At 48.9% G+C, this 16,199-nt stretch overlaps 2 protein-coding genes across 9 annotated transcripts in view; one reads left to right on the top strand and one right to left on the bottom strand.

The window, feature by feature from the left end:
* TBX4 (T-box transcription factor 4) overlaps positions 1-11,695 on the top strand; it is a 37,079-nt gene extending 25,384 nt beyond the window's left edge. For both annotated transcript variants that reach the window (XM_066979420.1, XM_066979419.1), the window contains exons 6-9: positions 2,753-2,905; positions 6,281-6,369; positions 6,844-7,085; positions 8,463-11,695. In XM_066979420.1, coding sequence (XP_066835521.1) covers positions 2,753-2,905; positions 6,281-6,369; positions 6,844-7,085; positions 8,463-9,085 — 1,107 coding nt within the window. In that variant the 3' untranslated portion in view covers positions 9,086-11,695. The remainder of the gene's footprint in view (positions 1-2,752; positions 2,906-6,280; positions 6,370-6,843; positions 7,086-8,462) is intronic.
* A 1,956-nt stretch (positions 11,696-13,651) lies between these two features.
* The window catches only part of BRIP1 (BRCA1 interacting helicase 1), a 120,440-nt gene continuing 117,892 nt past the window's right edge, over positions 13,652-16,199 (bottom strand). For all 7 annotated transcript variants that reach the window (XM_066979409.1, XM_066979411.1, XM_066979410.1 and 4 more), the window contains one exon: positions 13,652-15,012. The gene's annotated coding sequence lies outside the window, so the exon portion shown is untranslated. The remainder of the gene's footprint in view (positions 15,013-16,199) is intronic.

Here is a 16,199-nt window from a genome sequence, read left to right as displayed (position 1 = left end):
TGTTACAATTCTTTAAGTTAATCTTTCCACTGATGTTCGTCACTGGAGTGGAATTTACATTTGTTTTGCGTATTTTTAGCCAACGACCAGTTTTCCACAGCAGCCTTTAAAACTATTTATCCTGGATTTTTGGCATTTCACTTTGCACAGGCGCAGGGGCTTGTAGCTAGGGTTTAGGAGGCTTTTTGGAAGGATTCGCAAGGGTTGTGGACACACGGCCTTTAAGCCAAGCATAAATAAGGGGGCTGCTTGTGCAGGCACCGCCTCCATGTGCAATTCCTCAATTTCCAGCATGTGAAACATCGGCTGTGGGAGTGTGGGGCATGGCAGCTGGCCCCAGGAAGCTGTGCCCTCGCCACCCTTGCCCGTGGCTTTTCTGCAGCTGTGGGCTCATGCCTGGATCCACGGGAGGGACCGTGGCGGGTCGGTTGGAGCAAGACGGGCACTAAAGCCCCCTCTGGCAGATAAAGCTGCTGCTGTTCTGAGCAGGAAGGCCGAGGGCTGTGAAGCACCTCAGCCAGGCTTGTGCTTGCACAGGGCACCTTCAGCCGCAGCATTGTAGATAATTAATTATATATATGTATATATATAATATACATATATATACACTATATATATAAAATATATATAATATATATATAGTATATATATTATATAACTATATATACTGTTTAGATATATTTTTTCGCTCACAAATATCAAGTGGCTCAAAATGAACCTCCAGGTGGATTTGCAGTCACAGCTGTAACCATGAGCATCTGTCAAAAATCCTTTCCTGGAGGCTTCTTCCAGGCTCCAAGAAGTCATCGTGTTAATTCTGGAACTTGTTTGGACTGCTTGGGCTTAAAGAGGTTATCAAAAAAAAAAGAAAAAAAAAAAAAAGGATTTTTTTGAGGGGTCATCATGGCCCCGTGGGTGCTCTGGAGGGGGAGCTGGGAGACAGGCTGCTCATCCATTCCTTTGGAATTCCCAGGTTAAGGTGTTTTTCTTTGGTCTGCTGGAGACTTGCTCTGACTCGGGGGCCCAAGTCACCTTGCCAGGCCTGGGCAGCCAGGGACAGGAGGTGAGCAAAGCGTAGCGTAGCTCAGCCTCTGCCCCAGACAATCCATAGTTATCGGCCTCGGTGCTTAGTTACTGAGATTTGAGAGCTTCAGTGCCCCTTCCCATGAAAGCCCGAGCCCTCTGGCGCTGCTCATCTCGGCGGTTTTATGAGAGGCTGATACATGAAAGCGCAGAGAAGGCTGCAACCCAGAACCTGAGCCGACCCTCCGCTCTCCAGCCCGCATATCAACAGCTGCAAAGTGGTTCGGAGACGTGATGCAAAGCTGATAAAATGCCAAAAATTCCTCATTCTCTCTCCTGGGGAGCAAGGAGGGCTGTCTGGAAAATGTCAACAATAAAAATTGCGTTTAAGTGGTATATAACGCAGCCGGCTACCGTGGGCAGCTCCGTGCAGGCAGGCGGAGGGCGTTACAGCCCCACGCGGCACCTCCGCTCGGCTGAGCAAGGGGAGGTGTGCTAACGCCACAGCCAGCCTTGGAGCAAACGGCTTCTGTTTCTTAGCAATCCTCATTTACCATCGGCTAAATCCACAATTTGTGTAACCAGTGGAGCTCTGCTGCTTTGTGGCTTTCCCTGCCCGTTCATCCACCCGTCCGTCCATCCGTGCACCCGCCATCATCCGCCTGGTTCTCCGTCAGCCCTTGAAGAGCCGACCTGTGCCGGAGTTCTCTGCCAGATCCTCTGCCGTGTCCCCAGTGGGCTGGTTGTGTCCTGCAGCCGCTCCAGGTGCTGGGTGCCGGCTGGGCTCAGGACAAGCTTGCCCCGGGAGCGGCTCCTTGAGGCATTTGGAGAGAGGGGAGAAAAGTTTGAAGCGTGGTGTGCGAAGGAAACGAGAAGCACGCAAAGAATCTTCTTTGCCCAGAGAGCGGAATAAAGGCTTCTCCTAAAACCATTCCATTCCTTAGAAGAAATTCCTTTTCTTTTTCTGGGACACGCGGGCACTTCCATTCTTTGTGGCAGAACAATGCTGCAGTGGCCCCTCCGTGCTTTGGCAGCCCCATGCGCGCCCATCCTGCGGCAAACCCCAGCGAGGGCATCCCGGGACCTCGGTGCTCCCTCGCCTCCCCTCGCCCCCCTGCGCCCGTCCCCGTGTCCCACCTGCAGAGCTGCAGGGGGCTACGGGGTGCCTGGCCCCAGCCACCCGCGTGGTCAGCTCCACAGCCAGGAGGGAGAAAACCCTGCTGGTTTGTAGTTTTCTTTTAGCGGCAGATAAAAGATTTTTTTTTTCTTTTCCCCCCCCGTGGTTTCTGTGATTTTTTTTAATTATTTTTTTTTTGCCTTTGCTAAACTGTGTATTTTTCAGCTCAGTAAAGAATTTATTAGGAAACTTTATGGACCAGTCTGCTGGTGAATTATATATATTGTGCAGCTTCAACGTGAGCTGGGAAAAAAAAATTTATGGCTTTTTTTCCACCCAGGCTGACTCTGTCCAATAGCAATAAGAAAATGAGAGTTTAGTAGAAAAGCTCTAAGTTCAGCATAACAGCTCTCACCAGAGCAGCAGATACCTTCTCTGCCTTGGTTCGTACACATTTATGTAATGTAATTTTCCCCCACAATTTGAAAGCAAAGCTGGAGCTTAGCGCTAGTGGGCTTTTGTGTCCTGCTAGCAAAGCCTGTCAAGTAGCCAAGGCTCGTCTTTTTTTTTTATAAAATTGAATTGCTCACTTTAGCATCAATTGTTTTCCAGATCATTCTTAATTCAATGCATAAATACCAACCGCGGCTGCACATTGTGAAGGCGGATGAGAACAACGCTTTCGGTTCGAAGAACACGGCCTTCTGCACCCATGTGTTCCCGGAGACCTCCTTTATCTCGGTGACCTCCTACCAGAATCACAAGGTACGGCACGTCTGGGTCTGAAGGTGCTTGGGTTGGGGGCTGTGTGATCCTACAGCTTCAGTCCTCCGCGGGTGCCCAGCGGGGTTTGTGCTCGGCCGGGGCCGGCCGAGGAGGGCGGCTGGGGTCTGTAACACGACTGAAAGCTCCTGCTTTAAAAGACCAGTTCCCATCCCAGCCCTGCAAGCATTAAGCACAACCGAAGAGCCGGGAGGATGCAGCTAAGGAGAAGCATGAAAAAGCATTGGGTAACAACATCCTGGCGAGCCCTGCTCGTCCAGGGACTAATGAATCGGGGCGCTCATAAACTCCAAGATGTCATTCAAAACAGCAAGCAAATCTAATAATGACTGGTAAAGCTTGCTCATAAATCTCCAGCGAAAAGTAATTATAGCATGTGTGTTTAGTGAGACACACAAGGAATGTAACCATAAAAAAACCAGCTACGAGCCTGCGCTGTGGTTAGGACATGAAGGCAAGAGGGGCTTTGGGTGTCTGTGTTTTGTTTTTCGGGGGGATATAAAACACAAAGGGCTTGGTCCTGCCCTTTCTGCCTGGTTCTGGATGCCCACTAACTGCAGGGTTTGTTTTTTTCAGTTTCTTTTCGATGTGGTGTGGTAGGGGCAGCACCCGGTCACGCTCCCGTATGAGCGGCAGGAGGTGCCGGCGGTGCCGGCAGTGGGCTGAGGGGTGAGGGGGGAGCAGAGGGCTCGGGCGGTGGGACTGGGAAAAGTGGTGTTTGTGTCTCCTAGTGCCTCCTTCCCTCCTGCATCAGCCCGGGGAGCTGAGGCTGCCCAGCTGAGGGCAGGCAGGTTCCTACAGCGCGGCCCTACAGCGAGGTGGTGCCAGCGGGTTCGGTTCCCGGTGTCCTGGCAGCGGGGTTTTTGCATGGGGTGTGTGGTGGAGAGGGGGCACAAGCATCGTGCCCCGCCAGGCTGCTTGCCCCTTCCCTTTACAGGGGCAGTGGTGGGGTATTGTCTGCTGGCAAGGGTGGGGACTGAGCCAAAAGAAGTGACGAGCAGGAGAGGCAGTTGATTGTCACATTCCTGTGACAGCAGGCACGCTGCCACTGCTGCAGGGTGAGGAGGGGGCTCCGGGCTGCGCTCCCCAGGCCACTACTGCCTGCCTGATTGCACGAGCACCTTCTTCCCTTTGGTTTTTGTTCCTGTGAAACAGGGCTGGGGGGGTGCTGATCAGATGGAGTTTTTGAAGCACATTGGGACTCGCAAAGAAAGGGACAGGGTGTGCAGCATCGCCAGAGCCCTCCTGGTGCCCCGACTGTGTCATCTGCCATTTGTTAGAGGACCAGCTCTTTTTCTAGACATTCATAGAAAAATCCTCCAGGAGCAGAAACATATGTGAAATTTTTCCTGCCCAATAACCTGACCAGACCTTTTCCGCCCAAGCAGGATGCCTGTGTGCCCTTTGATGCTCGAAGCACAGAGTCCTTGCAAGCTTTTGCAATTAGTGAGCCAGTTAAAGGACTCAGAGTAGAGCCCTGGGTGTGTGTGGTATGGAAAGACAGAGAAAAGAGGTCCCTATTTGGACACCAAAGTGAATCCTGTTAGAAAAGGTGTAGTTGTTGGTATAAAATGACTGGTTGCCCAAACACGGTTAACCAAAAAAGGCTCGAAAGAGCTTATTTAATACCCCCTTAAAATGTCTCGCAGCTCAATAGGGCCTTTCATCCCTAGGGTTCCCGAAGTGCTTCATAAACTTTATACTTCCACTGTCCCCGCCACGCGACCACCTCGTGGGGCGGCCCCGCAGGTGCGGCCGGGCGCGAGGGACGAGCTCGCCGCCCTCCCCACAAATCGCAGCCACTGAGAAACAGCAGGATGGCTGTGCTTATTCCCTCGGGCATCAGCGATTGAAATGCCAGTCTGGGCATCTTTTAGAAAACAAACTGCAGAACTATGTTTAGCTGAGGAATGCCCAGCCAGCAGGACGTGTCCCAGTAAGTGGCCGGCCTTCTGAGCAAAACCCGAGGGCCTCTGTGGCAGGGGGGACTGCGAGGCTCCGGGATTGGAGGGCCAGCAACCCCAGGTGCAGGTTGCCCGAAGCTCCCTCCTGGGCAGCATGAAGCCAGGGGACCGCTGTGACAAGGACGGATGACACCCTGATGCTCCTCATGTCAGTGGAAAACTCCCCCCGGTGTCCACAGGGCCAGGATTACACCTCCAAATTCGCTGCACAAACAGACATCGGATCTCTAATGTCGCCCAGCCTAACAGCAATTGCAAATTACTAAAAAAAAAAAAAAAAATGAGAGAGAGAAAGAAAAATGTGAAGTAATGGAAAAAACGTATTTTTTTCAGCAGGAACAAACTCGTTAAAATGTGTCGTGTCTGAACGGGGCTGCTGGGAGCAGCCAGGCTGGGCGCTAGGGTCACTACGTAGCAGAACGCCGTGACGCCGTGCACCCGAGGCTGGTCGGGGGCCGGGAAGGCCCCACACACCTCATGGCCCATGAGCTGGGGGGGAGCTGCCCCCAGTCCCACTGGTGGCACATGAACAGCCCCAACTGGGCCAGGTGGGGCCGGGAGCACCCGTGCTGGGCCCTGGATGCAGCCCGTGCCCCGCAGACATCCCCCCCCCCCCCCCCGGCACTGCTAGAAGCAGCACTCACGGCCGCCTAAATTCACATGTCAACACGTTCCTCCCCCGTCACCGAGAGCAGCCAGCTCTTTTCTGGGGAGTTTTTTTGTGTTGGTTATTTTTCAGCGTTGCTAAACATGTGGTCATTAGCTATAGCAACGCTCTTGGCAAGTCATCCGAGCGCAGAACCTGCTTGTCACCCTCGCCCCTAAGAGCGGATGCAGGCTGGTGTAAGGTCACCCCTCAGGTGGTCTTTGTTGCTGCCCGTTGATCTATGCAGAATCCTTTGTTAAAGAGGTGCTCGATTTTATTTTTTTATTAGTGGACACTGGACACGTACTTACCTCTCCCCAGCGTTCCTGACAGCTGTAAGGCTTTGGTTTGTGCTCGCCTTACAAAAGGAAGGGGCCGGGGACAGGGTTGGCGAGGGAAGGCTGTATTTACTGGGGCTGTTGGCCAGGTGAACTGTTTGGTTTTTTTTTTGAAGGGAAATTTCACGTCAGCCCAGAGGTTTTTTTTTTTTTACAGCATTTTCACGAAGTGGCAGATCTTTCACAGTTCCATTACAAAAGCTGAGCTCCACCAACACTAAGTCTATTCTATTTTAAGGTATTTTGACCATTTTGCTCTGTATCTCTTGTGGGAAAAGGCAGCTCTTGCAAAAGGCAGCACCTTTCCTTTGCCCAAAGGCAAAGCACCATTTATGATTCTTCTCACAGAGGAAAAATGACCAAGTGATCTTTTTTCAAATGCTTTCTGCTTGGTTTCCTTCTCTTAAAGATAACGCAGCTGAAAATTGAGAACAACCCCTTTGCTAAGGGATTCAGGGGAAGCGACGACAGCGACCTGCGCGTGGCACGACTGCAAAGGTACGGCGGGGCCGTGCGAGGATGGGTGGGTGGGCAGGAGGGACAGACAGACAGGAGGGACACATGGACAGGAGGGGCTCCACGGGGCTCCCTCTTGCCCGGCTGGTAGTAGCTAGAGAGCATCCCATCACGTGCGTGTCTGCGCACAGGTGTGAATACAACCATGTGCTGCACTTCTTTGAAGAAATTTTTCAAATGCCGTGGGGGCACCCAATTTTCTTGTATTTGGGGGCATAGGGGCACTTAGTGCCCTTATACCTCTGAAATGCTCTTCTCTAGTTCAGTGACACACTCCGTGTTGTCGTCATGCCTGCCCACACCCAGAGGAGTGTGGTGAGGGTGAGCTCATCGTGCTTGGCAAAGGGCGTTGCAGTCGTTAGATGGGGATGCTCTAAGGAAGCCAAACTAATATTTCACCCTTCTGTTAATGCTGATTGCTGTCTAACCAGTAATAATTTTTCTCACCTCCTTTAGCAAAGAATATCCAGTAATTTCCAAAAGCATCATGAGGCAGAGGTTGGTGTCAAGTCACGGCCAGCTTTCAACAAAGCCAGATGTTAACCCACTTCACGGGAGTCACCAGACCCTTCAGCATTATCAGTATGAGAATGGTGCTCACATGCAGTTTGCAGCCTCAGATACTCAAGATCTGCCACTCAACACCTTCACAGCACAGAGGGATTCAGGGCTCTTCTATCATTGCCTAAAAAGAAGAGGTAACTAGAATTTACAGCTAGAAAAATATTAGAGCAAATAGACCTAAAAGCATGGGCACTGAAATCTTACCATTAATTCCGGTTTGTTTTCTATCTGGCTGTTAGGCCTTAATCTGCAAAGTGACCAACGTGTTTTGGAGCTGAGTTTTTGGGAAGTTGTTTGTTAGTGGTTTTGTCCTATAGAAGGCAAATTCAGCCTCTGGAGTCAGAGCTGAAAAACAAAACAAAACAAAACAAAACAATCAGAACACATAATTCAAATGGAATGAAGCTACACTGGAAAATTATCGCTTTCTAGAATCAGCTGAATTAATAATATTTGTTTGGAGGGGTCCTTATCTATCCTGAAATGTCCTGACACTGCCATTAGCATTAACGAAGTTGCACACATTGAGCACTTTCCAGGATGAAGCCATTAGCAGTTATCTCGATGTCTGCAGATTAGTGGGACTGTGGTGGCTGTCTGTAAGCATCCTTTCCTCCTTATCAACTCATTCTTAAGTTTAAGCGAACTGTAGCTCCATTCTCTTCCTTTTAGTCCAGCTTCAGATGAGATCATGGCATGTTTTAAGTTAAACGGAAAATTTCTGCCCAGCAAAATCCTTCTATTTGCATGTCTCATTGGCTGCTAATTTATTTAAGCTGTGAGAATCCTCTGATCGTGGGCAAATGAGGAATCTAGCAGCACCAGTAATGAGGACTGCAAGGCAAATGTGTAATTCTAGCAGATGTTTAATCTGCAGATGAGTTCACAAATTCATCCGGAGAGTGTTCCTAACAGCTAACAGAAGGCGGCCGGCAAACGCCGCCGTGGCCATCGCAGGAATGGGGTTGTTGCTTCTGAGCATGAGGCCTAGGGGAGGGACGGGCGGTTGGTAAAGGTCTCTTTTATCTCAAGATATTTCTGCAGCTTTTGACATGAATCTCTGGGGAATGTATGGTGATTTTTGCAATGACAGGAAGAAAGGCTGTGATAAGACCCTCTGAGAGACTTCTTGAATTTGTCAGGGGTAACGCTGCAGCAGTGTCATGGACCTCTGTTATCTGGGTGAACGTGAAGTAATCCCTGATGTGAGAGTAGTAGGCCAAGTCACTTACTTAACCTGATAAATGTCATCAGAGTGCTTTGAGGCTGATGGGATTACTCTGACATTTGCAACACAATGTCGTTGTGATATTGTACATTGTCTTTCCAAAGCGAAACAGTTCAAGCAAATTAATCTGAAAAAAGAGCAGCGGTAATGTAGCGGAATAATCCCAGATTGTGTGCTCGGATTCTGAGGGGACTTCATAAAACCCCCAGAGGCTCTTTCTGGGTTGTGGCTGAGCGCTGCCGCCCCGGGAGCTGCTCCTGAGCACTGGTTTCTCTGTTCACAGAAAGTGCTCGACACCTGGACCTGCCCTGCAAGCGCTCCTACCTGGAGGCCTCCTCATCCGTGGGAGACGATCACTACTTTCGTTCCCCGCCGCCGTACGACCAGCAGATGCTGAGCCCTTCCTACTGCAGCGAGGTGACTCCGCGGGAAGCGTGTATGTACTCTGGGTCTGGGGCCGAGATCGCCGGTGTGCCGGCAGTGGACGACTTGCCGCCTCCGCCTCCCCCCTTGAGCTGCAATATGTGGACTTCTGTCGCACCTTACACCAGCTACAGTGTTCAGACAATGGAAACTGTGCCTTACCAGCCCTTCCCCGCCCACTTCACTGCCACCACCATGATGCCGCGGCTCCCATCCATCGCGGGGCAGGGCTCGCAGCCCCCAGGGAACAGCCACTTCAGCGTCTACAACCAGCTGTCCCAGTCTCAGGTCCGGGAGCGTGTCCCTCCTTCCTCCTTCCCGCGGGAAAGGGTGCACCCATCTGTGTGCGAGAGAAAGCCCCCCTCTCCGCACCTAAATGCGGCCAACGAATTCCTCTACTCCCAAAGCTTCTCCTTGTCGAGGGAGTCGTCGCTGCAGTACCATTCAGGAATGGGGACTGTGGAGAACTGGACTGACGGATGACTCCGCGGGCCCAGGGGTGCCACAGCTCGTGTTACTGCTCCCGGACGGTGTTAAGCCAGCGTTGATACCTGTGGGTAACTTGCACTTCGGTGAGACGAGTGTGCCTTTCCAGAGGGGGTTTGTGTGCGTGCAGAGCTCGTATCTCCAGGCACACGGAGCATTCCGACTCCTGTCTCGGAGGGCTGGATTCATCAGCCTCTCACTGACTTCCGAATAAATTAATTCTCGCGTCTTCGTTACTGATCCAGTAGAAACCATCTTCATGACTAACGAGTGAAGTAGCTAGTCATTTGCTTTCGCCTATAACATTAAACATCCGTAAGCAAATTTTGGCTACTGGGGAAAAATACGAGCTTCACTTTTACGGTACTTGGTTCGCGAAGTCACAGAATCCCCTAAATCAAAGGAAAACGCCATCTGTTCTGCCGCGTAGCTCCAGGACTGCCGTAGCAGCACTTACCAGGCTCTTTCCGTCTGCAGAAATTCCCTTTCCCCTGAAGTGGCGGAGCCTGTGCGGGTGCCGGGCGCGGGGCAGCGGGCTCAGGGAGCTGCGGTGCCGCTCCGGTGGCTCCCCGGCGCAGCTGGATCATGGCGTGGAGAAGAGCAGGCCCCGATGCACAAGCGTCTCCTCTTCCCCCCACAGCACCATCTTTCGTGGCTGTGGGAGCCCGAGAAGCGAAACGCTATGCCCCAGGCCAAACGGCAAATTAATTGCAGCGTTAGGAACAGACCCAGTGTCTTCAGACTCTCATCCATTGATTGAATCACACTTGCTTATTGCAATATATTTATGAAGTTTAAGCTTAAAAGTCGCTAATACTTTCCAGAAACGATTTCTGTATTTGCTGGTCCTTGATTTCTTTCCTATTCAGCTGAAATGCGCCTTTTGTGCTATGTTTTTTTTCTTTTGCAGCTAACTCAGAAAGAATTGTTTTCAGCATAAAGGAGGCATAGAGAAGTGGTTTTTAATTGGGGGGGTGGGAGTGGGAAGAGTTCCCATTACCTGTCAGGCTTTACAGTGTACAAATATTTGTAGAACAGGTAAAAATCTGTAACCAGTGTATACATTGCTACTATTGTTTACCGTGGAAGTATCTTGAACTGACTCCAGTGCTGGCTTTGCCTACAGAGTGCCGAGAGAATCGCTGAGCCGACTCACGTGGCAGGGAAAGCTGCGCTCCTTATGGACCCAAACTCCCATCGACTTCACCCAAAAAGCTCTGGAGCAGGGGCTGCCTCCTGCTCCAGCCCGTAGTGTGCAGCATCCGTCTCGCCGAGCATCCTGGCGCTGACGTGGCTTACCTGGAGGTGACAGCACAGAAATGGTGCTGGGAGTCTGGTTCCACTAAAGAGCGCAGTATTTAAGCCCTAGTCATGAACAGCGGGTTCGTGGCAGCTTTTTGCCCCTGCTTCCCACGTGGGCAAAGGCAAAAAGCTGAAATGCAAATTTGGAAGTCGGGAGGTGCTTCTGCGTTTGGATGGATCCATTCCAATGAGGAGAGGCTGATGAACGAGGGCAGCTGCTCGCAGTGAGACAACCCTGAGGCCACTAAGGTGGAGGTCGTGCTTCAACCCGGACAGGCCTAAACACCCATTCAGCAAACGATGTGTGTGACTGGTGTGGATTTTGTAATCGGATTTTGGAAATCACTACAATTTTTGCATGCTGAATAGCTATTTATATACATATATATATTATATATATATATAAAAATATATATATATATATCACAAATGCAGGCCACGTGTCCAATTCAGCTTTGCTTTTTACGAATGAAATACTTAATAAAAATGAATGTTGCAAGTTTTTTTTTTTTTGAAAGACATCTATTTAAGATTTTTTTTTTTTATTACACACCTTTGATGTAAAAACTAAGAATTGGTTAGATAAAAAACATATATACTACAGATAAATCTTTATTAGAAACCACATTAGATACAGGTGGTGTGGAATTTTTAAATGTTTGTTACATAGCATGGACATTTTATTTTACATATCAGAACATAAAGTCATTTTACTACTATAAACTGTCTCTGGGTGCATTTCAATAATGAGTATAAAAACGTTCCGTGGTGAATTACTGGATGCCGCGTCTGTCTTCTCTTTCCTACTGTCTGATTATACCAATTAACACTTGCCCAAAATTAACACTTGACCCTTTACACCCATGCCATAGCCACTCCAGCAAAGTTTAACGGCCCACTGCAAGACTAAGTTTTTTTTTTTTGGTAGTATTTCTTTTTTTTTTTTTAATGGACAACGAGCACTGCTAGACTGAAGTTAAAAGTACTTATAACAGAAGCAGCAAAATGATGCTCCCATACTTATGTGTGGACCAGTTTCATGTACAGTGGTGAAGTACAGGGCTGGGGGGCGCAGGGGTCTGAGGGTATCGGCAGCCATAAGGTGAAACACTCGGGTCATTCCTCACCATGACACTGAATCAACACCACGAGACGAGCACTGCCACTGTAGCCTACAATTTATGGGGTCATGAGCCCAGAGTCCACATGCCAAGCTGGACTGGATCCTTTGCCTGTTTTAGAAATATGACTAACAATAATAATGTCCTTTTCAGTGAATAATCACCACCTCTATTTTGCACCATTTTTCCCCCACATCTCTTGATTAATGCAATATTTATTGATTTAAGGCAGCTTTGAAAGTAACTCCTACAAGAATTGTTCCAACAGCTTTCTGTTCATGCAGGGAAGGTAGAGGAGCCTTGAACCCGTAACTAACGCAGGGTTTAACGTTCAGATGGAAGCAGACGAGGGCGCACGCAGCCGTCAGGCTTTTTGTAAAGCTCACAGCTGAGGTTCGGTGCTGCGCAGGCGCTCTGCGAAACCCCGTGGCACGCCGCGCGCTCCTAGAGTTTTAAAAATACGACATGGTATGGCCACTACAGGGCCCGGTTGTAAAAGGCTGAGTTAGCAGATAAATGCCCAAAATTTGGATATATGCTAATCTGGTCAGCTGGGCTCCTTTTATAGTCAACGGAGAGAGATCAGACACTTAGATTAAAAGGGGATGAATCATGCTGTGGTGATGATATTTTCCACTCATAGAGGAATCCAGCTCAGCCAGGCTAGGTTTCCCATTTGTAAATGGCTAAAGTTAGGGGGATCCCACTGCTACTCGGCCTTTACAAAAGCATTTAGAAAGCATTAAAGAGCATCCAGCTCACACACCACATCTGAACCGAACACAGACCCGCAGCCAGCACACCCCCCGGAGCGCATTCTGGCTGCGTTCAGTTAAGGAATGGAAGGGTGGTGTCTGTTTGCTTTTGTTTTGTTTTCATTGCAAAATTTCTAACCCGCTTTCTGTGTCTGATCCCAAAGAGAGCTCAGGGGCAAGGGGGGAGGCACCCGGGTCCCACTTCAGTTCTGCGTTTCACGTCGGGGTGGGTTTGGTGGCTGTGGCTCCGCTCGCCGCTGTGTGATCGACACCAAGCTCCCCACTGGCCCACAGGGCAGTGCGCTGCCAAGCTGCTGGGCCTCCAGAAGCGGCGTCTGACTGTATCCAAGCCTCCTGGAGGAGCTGGAGGTGGGAGGTTAATGCTCTATTTGGTTTTCGAATTAGAAACGGTAAACTGCAGACACCACTAAAAACAAACCCAACAACCTGCACAGCATTAAAACGTTACCGCACCTAGGTTCGGTGTGCTGCAGCGCGAACACATTTTGCTTCTCAAGAATGTGGAGGGCTTGGTGTGTGTGGAGGCCCTTCCAGCTCCAGCTCTGCCTAGGTGGCTCGCCGCATCGTAACAGCGAGCGGCAGCCCGTGTGCAGAAAAACTAGGTCCATTTCAAATCAGATTAAGGCAAAAATTAGCAAGCGAGGAAAACTTGGCTATGCACGAGGTCTGTTTTCCATTGATGTATTCTAATCTGTACCTAAAAGGCTGTTTTTCTTTAAGGTAGATGTCCAAATTTAATATTGGCATGAGTAAGATAGTTCCACCGAGTCCAGCAGCAGTGATGCCAGCACTGCCTTTGGACTTCACTCTAAATAGAACAAATATTTGTATCAGTTTGCTGAGTATGTGAGTAATACGAATATTTGCCAAAATTCAAACAAGCTAAACTTTAGGCATGCCAAAAACCCCACCGTTCAATTTGGTATCGTTGGCAGCTCGCAGGCTCAAGAGAGGCCTAAGTCTGGAAGAGCTGGGGTGTTTTTGGCAAACGCTAATTTTTTTTTCCTCTCTCTCCACATTTTGGAAAATTTGTGCCTCTCTGTATTAATTTATGATGTCATTAAATAATTCTTTTTGCAGCTTGTATAGAAGGAATGTTTCTTTTGAAGATGAGAACTCCCCTGAGGATGATTATAGTGAAAAATTCCAGCAGGAGGAAAAAGTCTCCTCCCTCCCTGGCCACGAGTGTTTCTGCAGTATTGCTTGAACAGCAAAAAAATTTACAATATTTTAATTCAAGGGTCTGCTCCAAGGAGGTGCCATGCACTTGACTGTGACAAGAGGCAGCCCAAATTCAATGTGATTTGAGGGTTTTTACTGCTTTGATAGTAGGATGTAACGGAAATCATGAGACTGTGACTTGGTGGTGGGGAAAGCAAGGTTTTGAACAGATTTCCTTTCCACAAATACAGGATCAATATTAAAAATGAAAGCGAAGAAAACATTGGGAACCGTACAACAAAAGCAAAAAGTCATGTCCAACACGAGCTGTACTTTAACACGAAAACACTGCCACGTGAAACTGCCCCGGACTCTGTCTGTCACCTGGTCACAGTAGGCATTGGAGCTCAGATCGGCTTCATGAGGGGATTCACAGCCACTCCTTGCACCAGCACTGTGAGGTACAGACCAGCCTAGGTTGTATTTAAACTGAAGTGAAGTGTAAAATGAAACTCGTCAGGGGCTGCCTGGCCCAGCAGGGGCTGCCTGGCCCAGCAGAGAAGCTGCCCAGGGGTGACGGCGGCCAAGCAGGCCCACACGCTTGCCTTCTGTCAGGAAACCTGTTATGGCAGTCGTGACCAGGAGGCCTACCTGGCTGATTCCTTTTGAGACTGGGCTTCTAACGCTGTGGCAGATTTCAATTAAAAGGCTTTCAACAATTAAAATATTTTAATTTTGCTTTGTGGTTTTAAATAGCAAAGACTGTGAGTGTAAAGTGGGAAGGACGGTGGAGAATCAAAATTTGCTGAGGGGATAAAGCACCTGTGACAGCAGGAAGCCTCTGAACCCCAACCATAGACCTCCAGACCTTCACATAGCCCCAGAAAGGTGGGAACTCCCCCTAGAGGCATGCACAAAGCCATCTCCTTGCCAGGCCAACGAACCCTTGAGTGCTTGCAGGAGGTGTCCAGGACCACCCCCTACAGCACCAGGAGTGGACCCCACCACTGCCAGCTCCTCCTTCACAGCACGAAGCTTAGAGAAAGTCTTGCTCCCAAGAGCTCCTGCATCCCAGAGGCGTGATGTTAACAGCAGGTGTAGGGTTTAGGCACATGTTTCTTTCCACCTGCATGACACGGGCAGTGGCCTCGGGCCTCGCAGTCCCTGATATATTAACTATTCCCATCCAAGTGCAACAGTCTACACCCAAAAGTCCGCACTCCCAGCCCACGGTACATTTCAGGCTGTTTGTCGATCAGGGACTTCCACAAAGTGAAGAGTTGACCATGGAACCCTTACCCATCGGGTGCTGTAAGCACCAGGCATAGGTAAAGAAGGCGCAGCAGCAGCTCTTCAGGTTTCCTTCTAGAAGAAACACACCCCAGGAGAGGGCTTATGGCTCCAGGGGCTCATGCTGGTGACTCCTGAGGCTGTTTGATCCAAAGCCTCCTTCCTGCTCTGCCGTCACATCCCTCGCACCCCGTGCAGCTTGGAGGCCCCTGGGCATGCACCAAGGTGCCACAGGCTGGGATTGTAGCCCCAAGTCTGCCCTTGGAACCTGGCCCTAAGAGAGAGGGAACAAAAGAGCATATAAATTAGTGCGAAGTGCTGATAACGCTAGTTCGATTAAAATTAGGCTTTGATTTATGTTAATTAGAAACTTGTTTACACAAAAGAGAAACAAAACACATGGGAATGAGAACAGGAGGAATAGCTACAGTGGGTCAAAAGGCTCTTGTTCCACAGAAAAATACGAAAGGGTAAGAGGTCTGAACAAGTACTCTGCAAGTGCCAGCAAGCTTTTATCTGGTATTTTTTGTTGCCGTTTTCCTTAGTTTTCAGTAAATACTAATCTTTGGCTTTTAGCCATGCATTGTTACAGTTCTGATGAATATTTTCAGTGGGGTTGTATTCACAAAGTGGAGGAAGGGTGCATTTTTTTTCTTTTTTTTTTTTTTTAGGAGAATTTCATCAAATGGCCATCTTTGTCACCACAATCTACTCGGTCGAGAATGATTTTAACAATTTCAAAGACAAAACTTAACAAACGCAGCTTCTAGCTGGAAGTTTACACTGATAGCAGGAAATAAAGCCAAATTTGTACAAAGCCTCAGACTCAGCCAGCAGGAATGGATGCATCCTTTGACAAACATTTACTAGAGAACAGCATGTGCAGAGAACAGTATGTGCAAAACTACTATTTTTCCTTAACAGCCTCTATCTTACGTAAGGCAGTCAACAATGTATGCTGGAGTTCAGCATTCAGCAGAGAGATGAAAAGGAATATTCATAGATTTTCCTGCCAAAATCGTAAGGCTTAGTCCTGTTTCTGTTGAGGTCGGTAGGAAAACTTTTATAGATTTCAGTATGGCAAGGCCAGGGCCCTGGTCTTCTTTTCAGTGCTGTCAGCCTTGGCTTTGCTGTGTGCAGGCTAGGTATGAAGCACAGCCTATTTGTGTTTGATGGATGACGCAGCCACACTCTGCAAATTATGGTTTGGTCATGCCCAGTGCCTCTGAGCAGCTACTGAGAGAATACTAAAACTTCGAATTTAATATTTGATATTGTATTTAATATCAGCTGTGCATCTAATGCACAGATGAATTGCTCAAAACGTAAGAAGAATAAGTCTTAAACCATTGATTGTCCACACTAAATCCAAGCACTCATTTTAGCCTGAAACTTTAGAGCAGATTTCCCTAGACATGAGGAATCAATCAGGAGACATCCTGGAAAGGTGATGAACTTGCT

The sequence above is a fragment of the Anser cygnoides genome, chromosome 18 (assembly GCF_040182565.1).
Source record: "Anser cygnoides isolate HZ-2024a breed goose chromosome 18, Taihu_goose_T2T_genome, whole genome shotgun sequence".
Classification (NCBI taxonomy): domain Eukaryota; kingdom Metazoa; phylum Chordata; class Aves; order Anseriformes; family Anatidae; genus Anser; species Anser cygnoides.
Note: the sequence above shows the minus strand (reverse complement) of the source record. Positions and strands in the feature narration are given on the sequence as shown.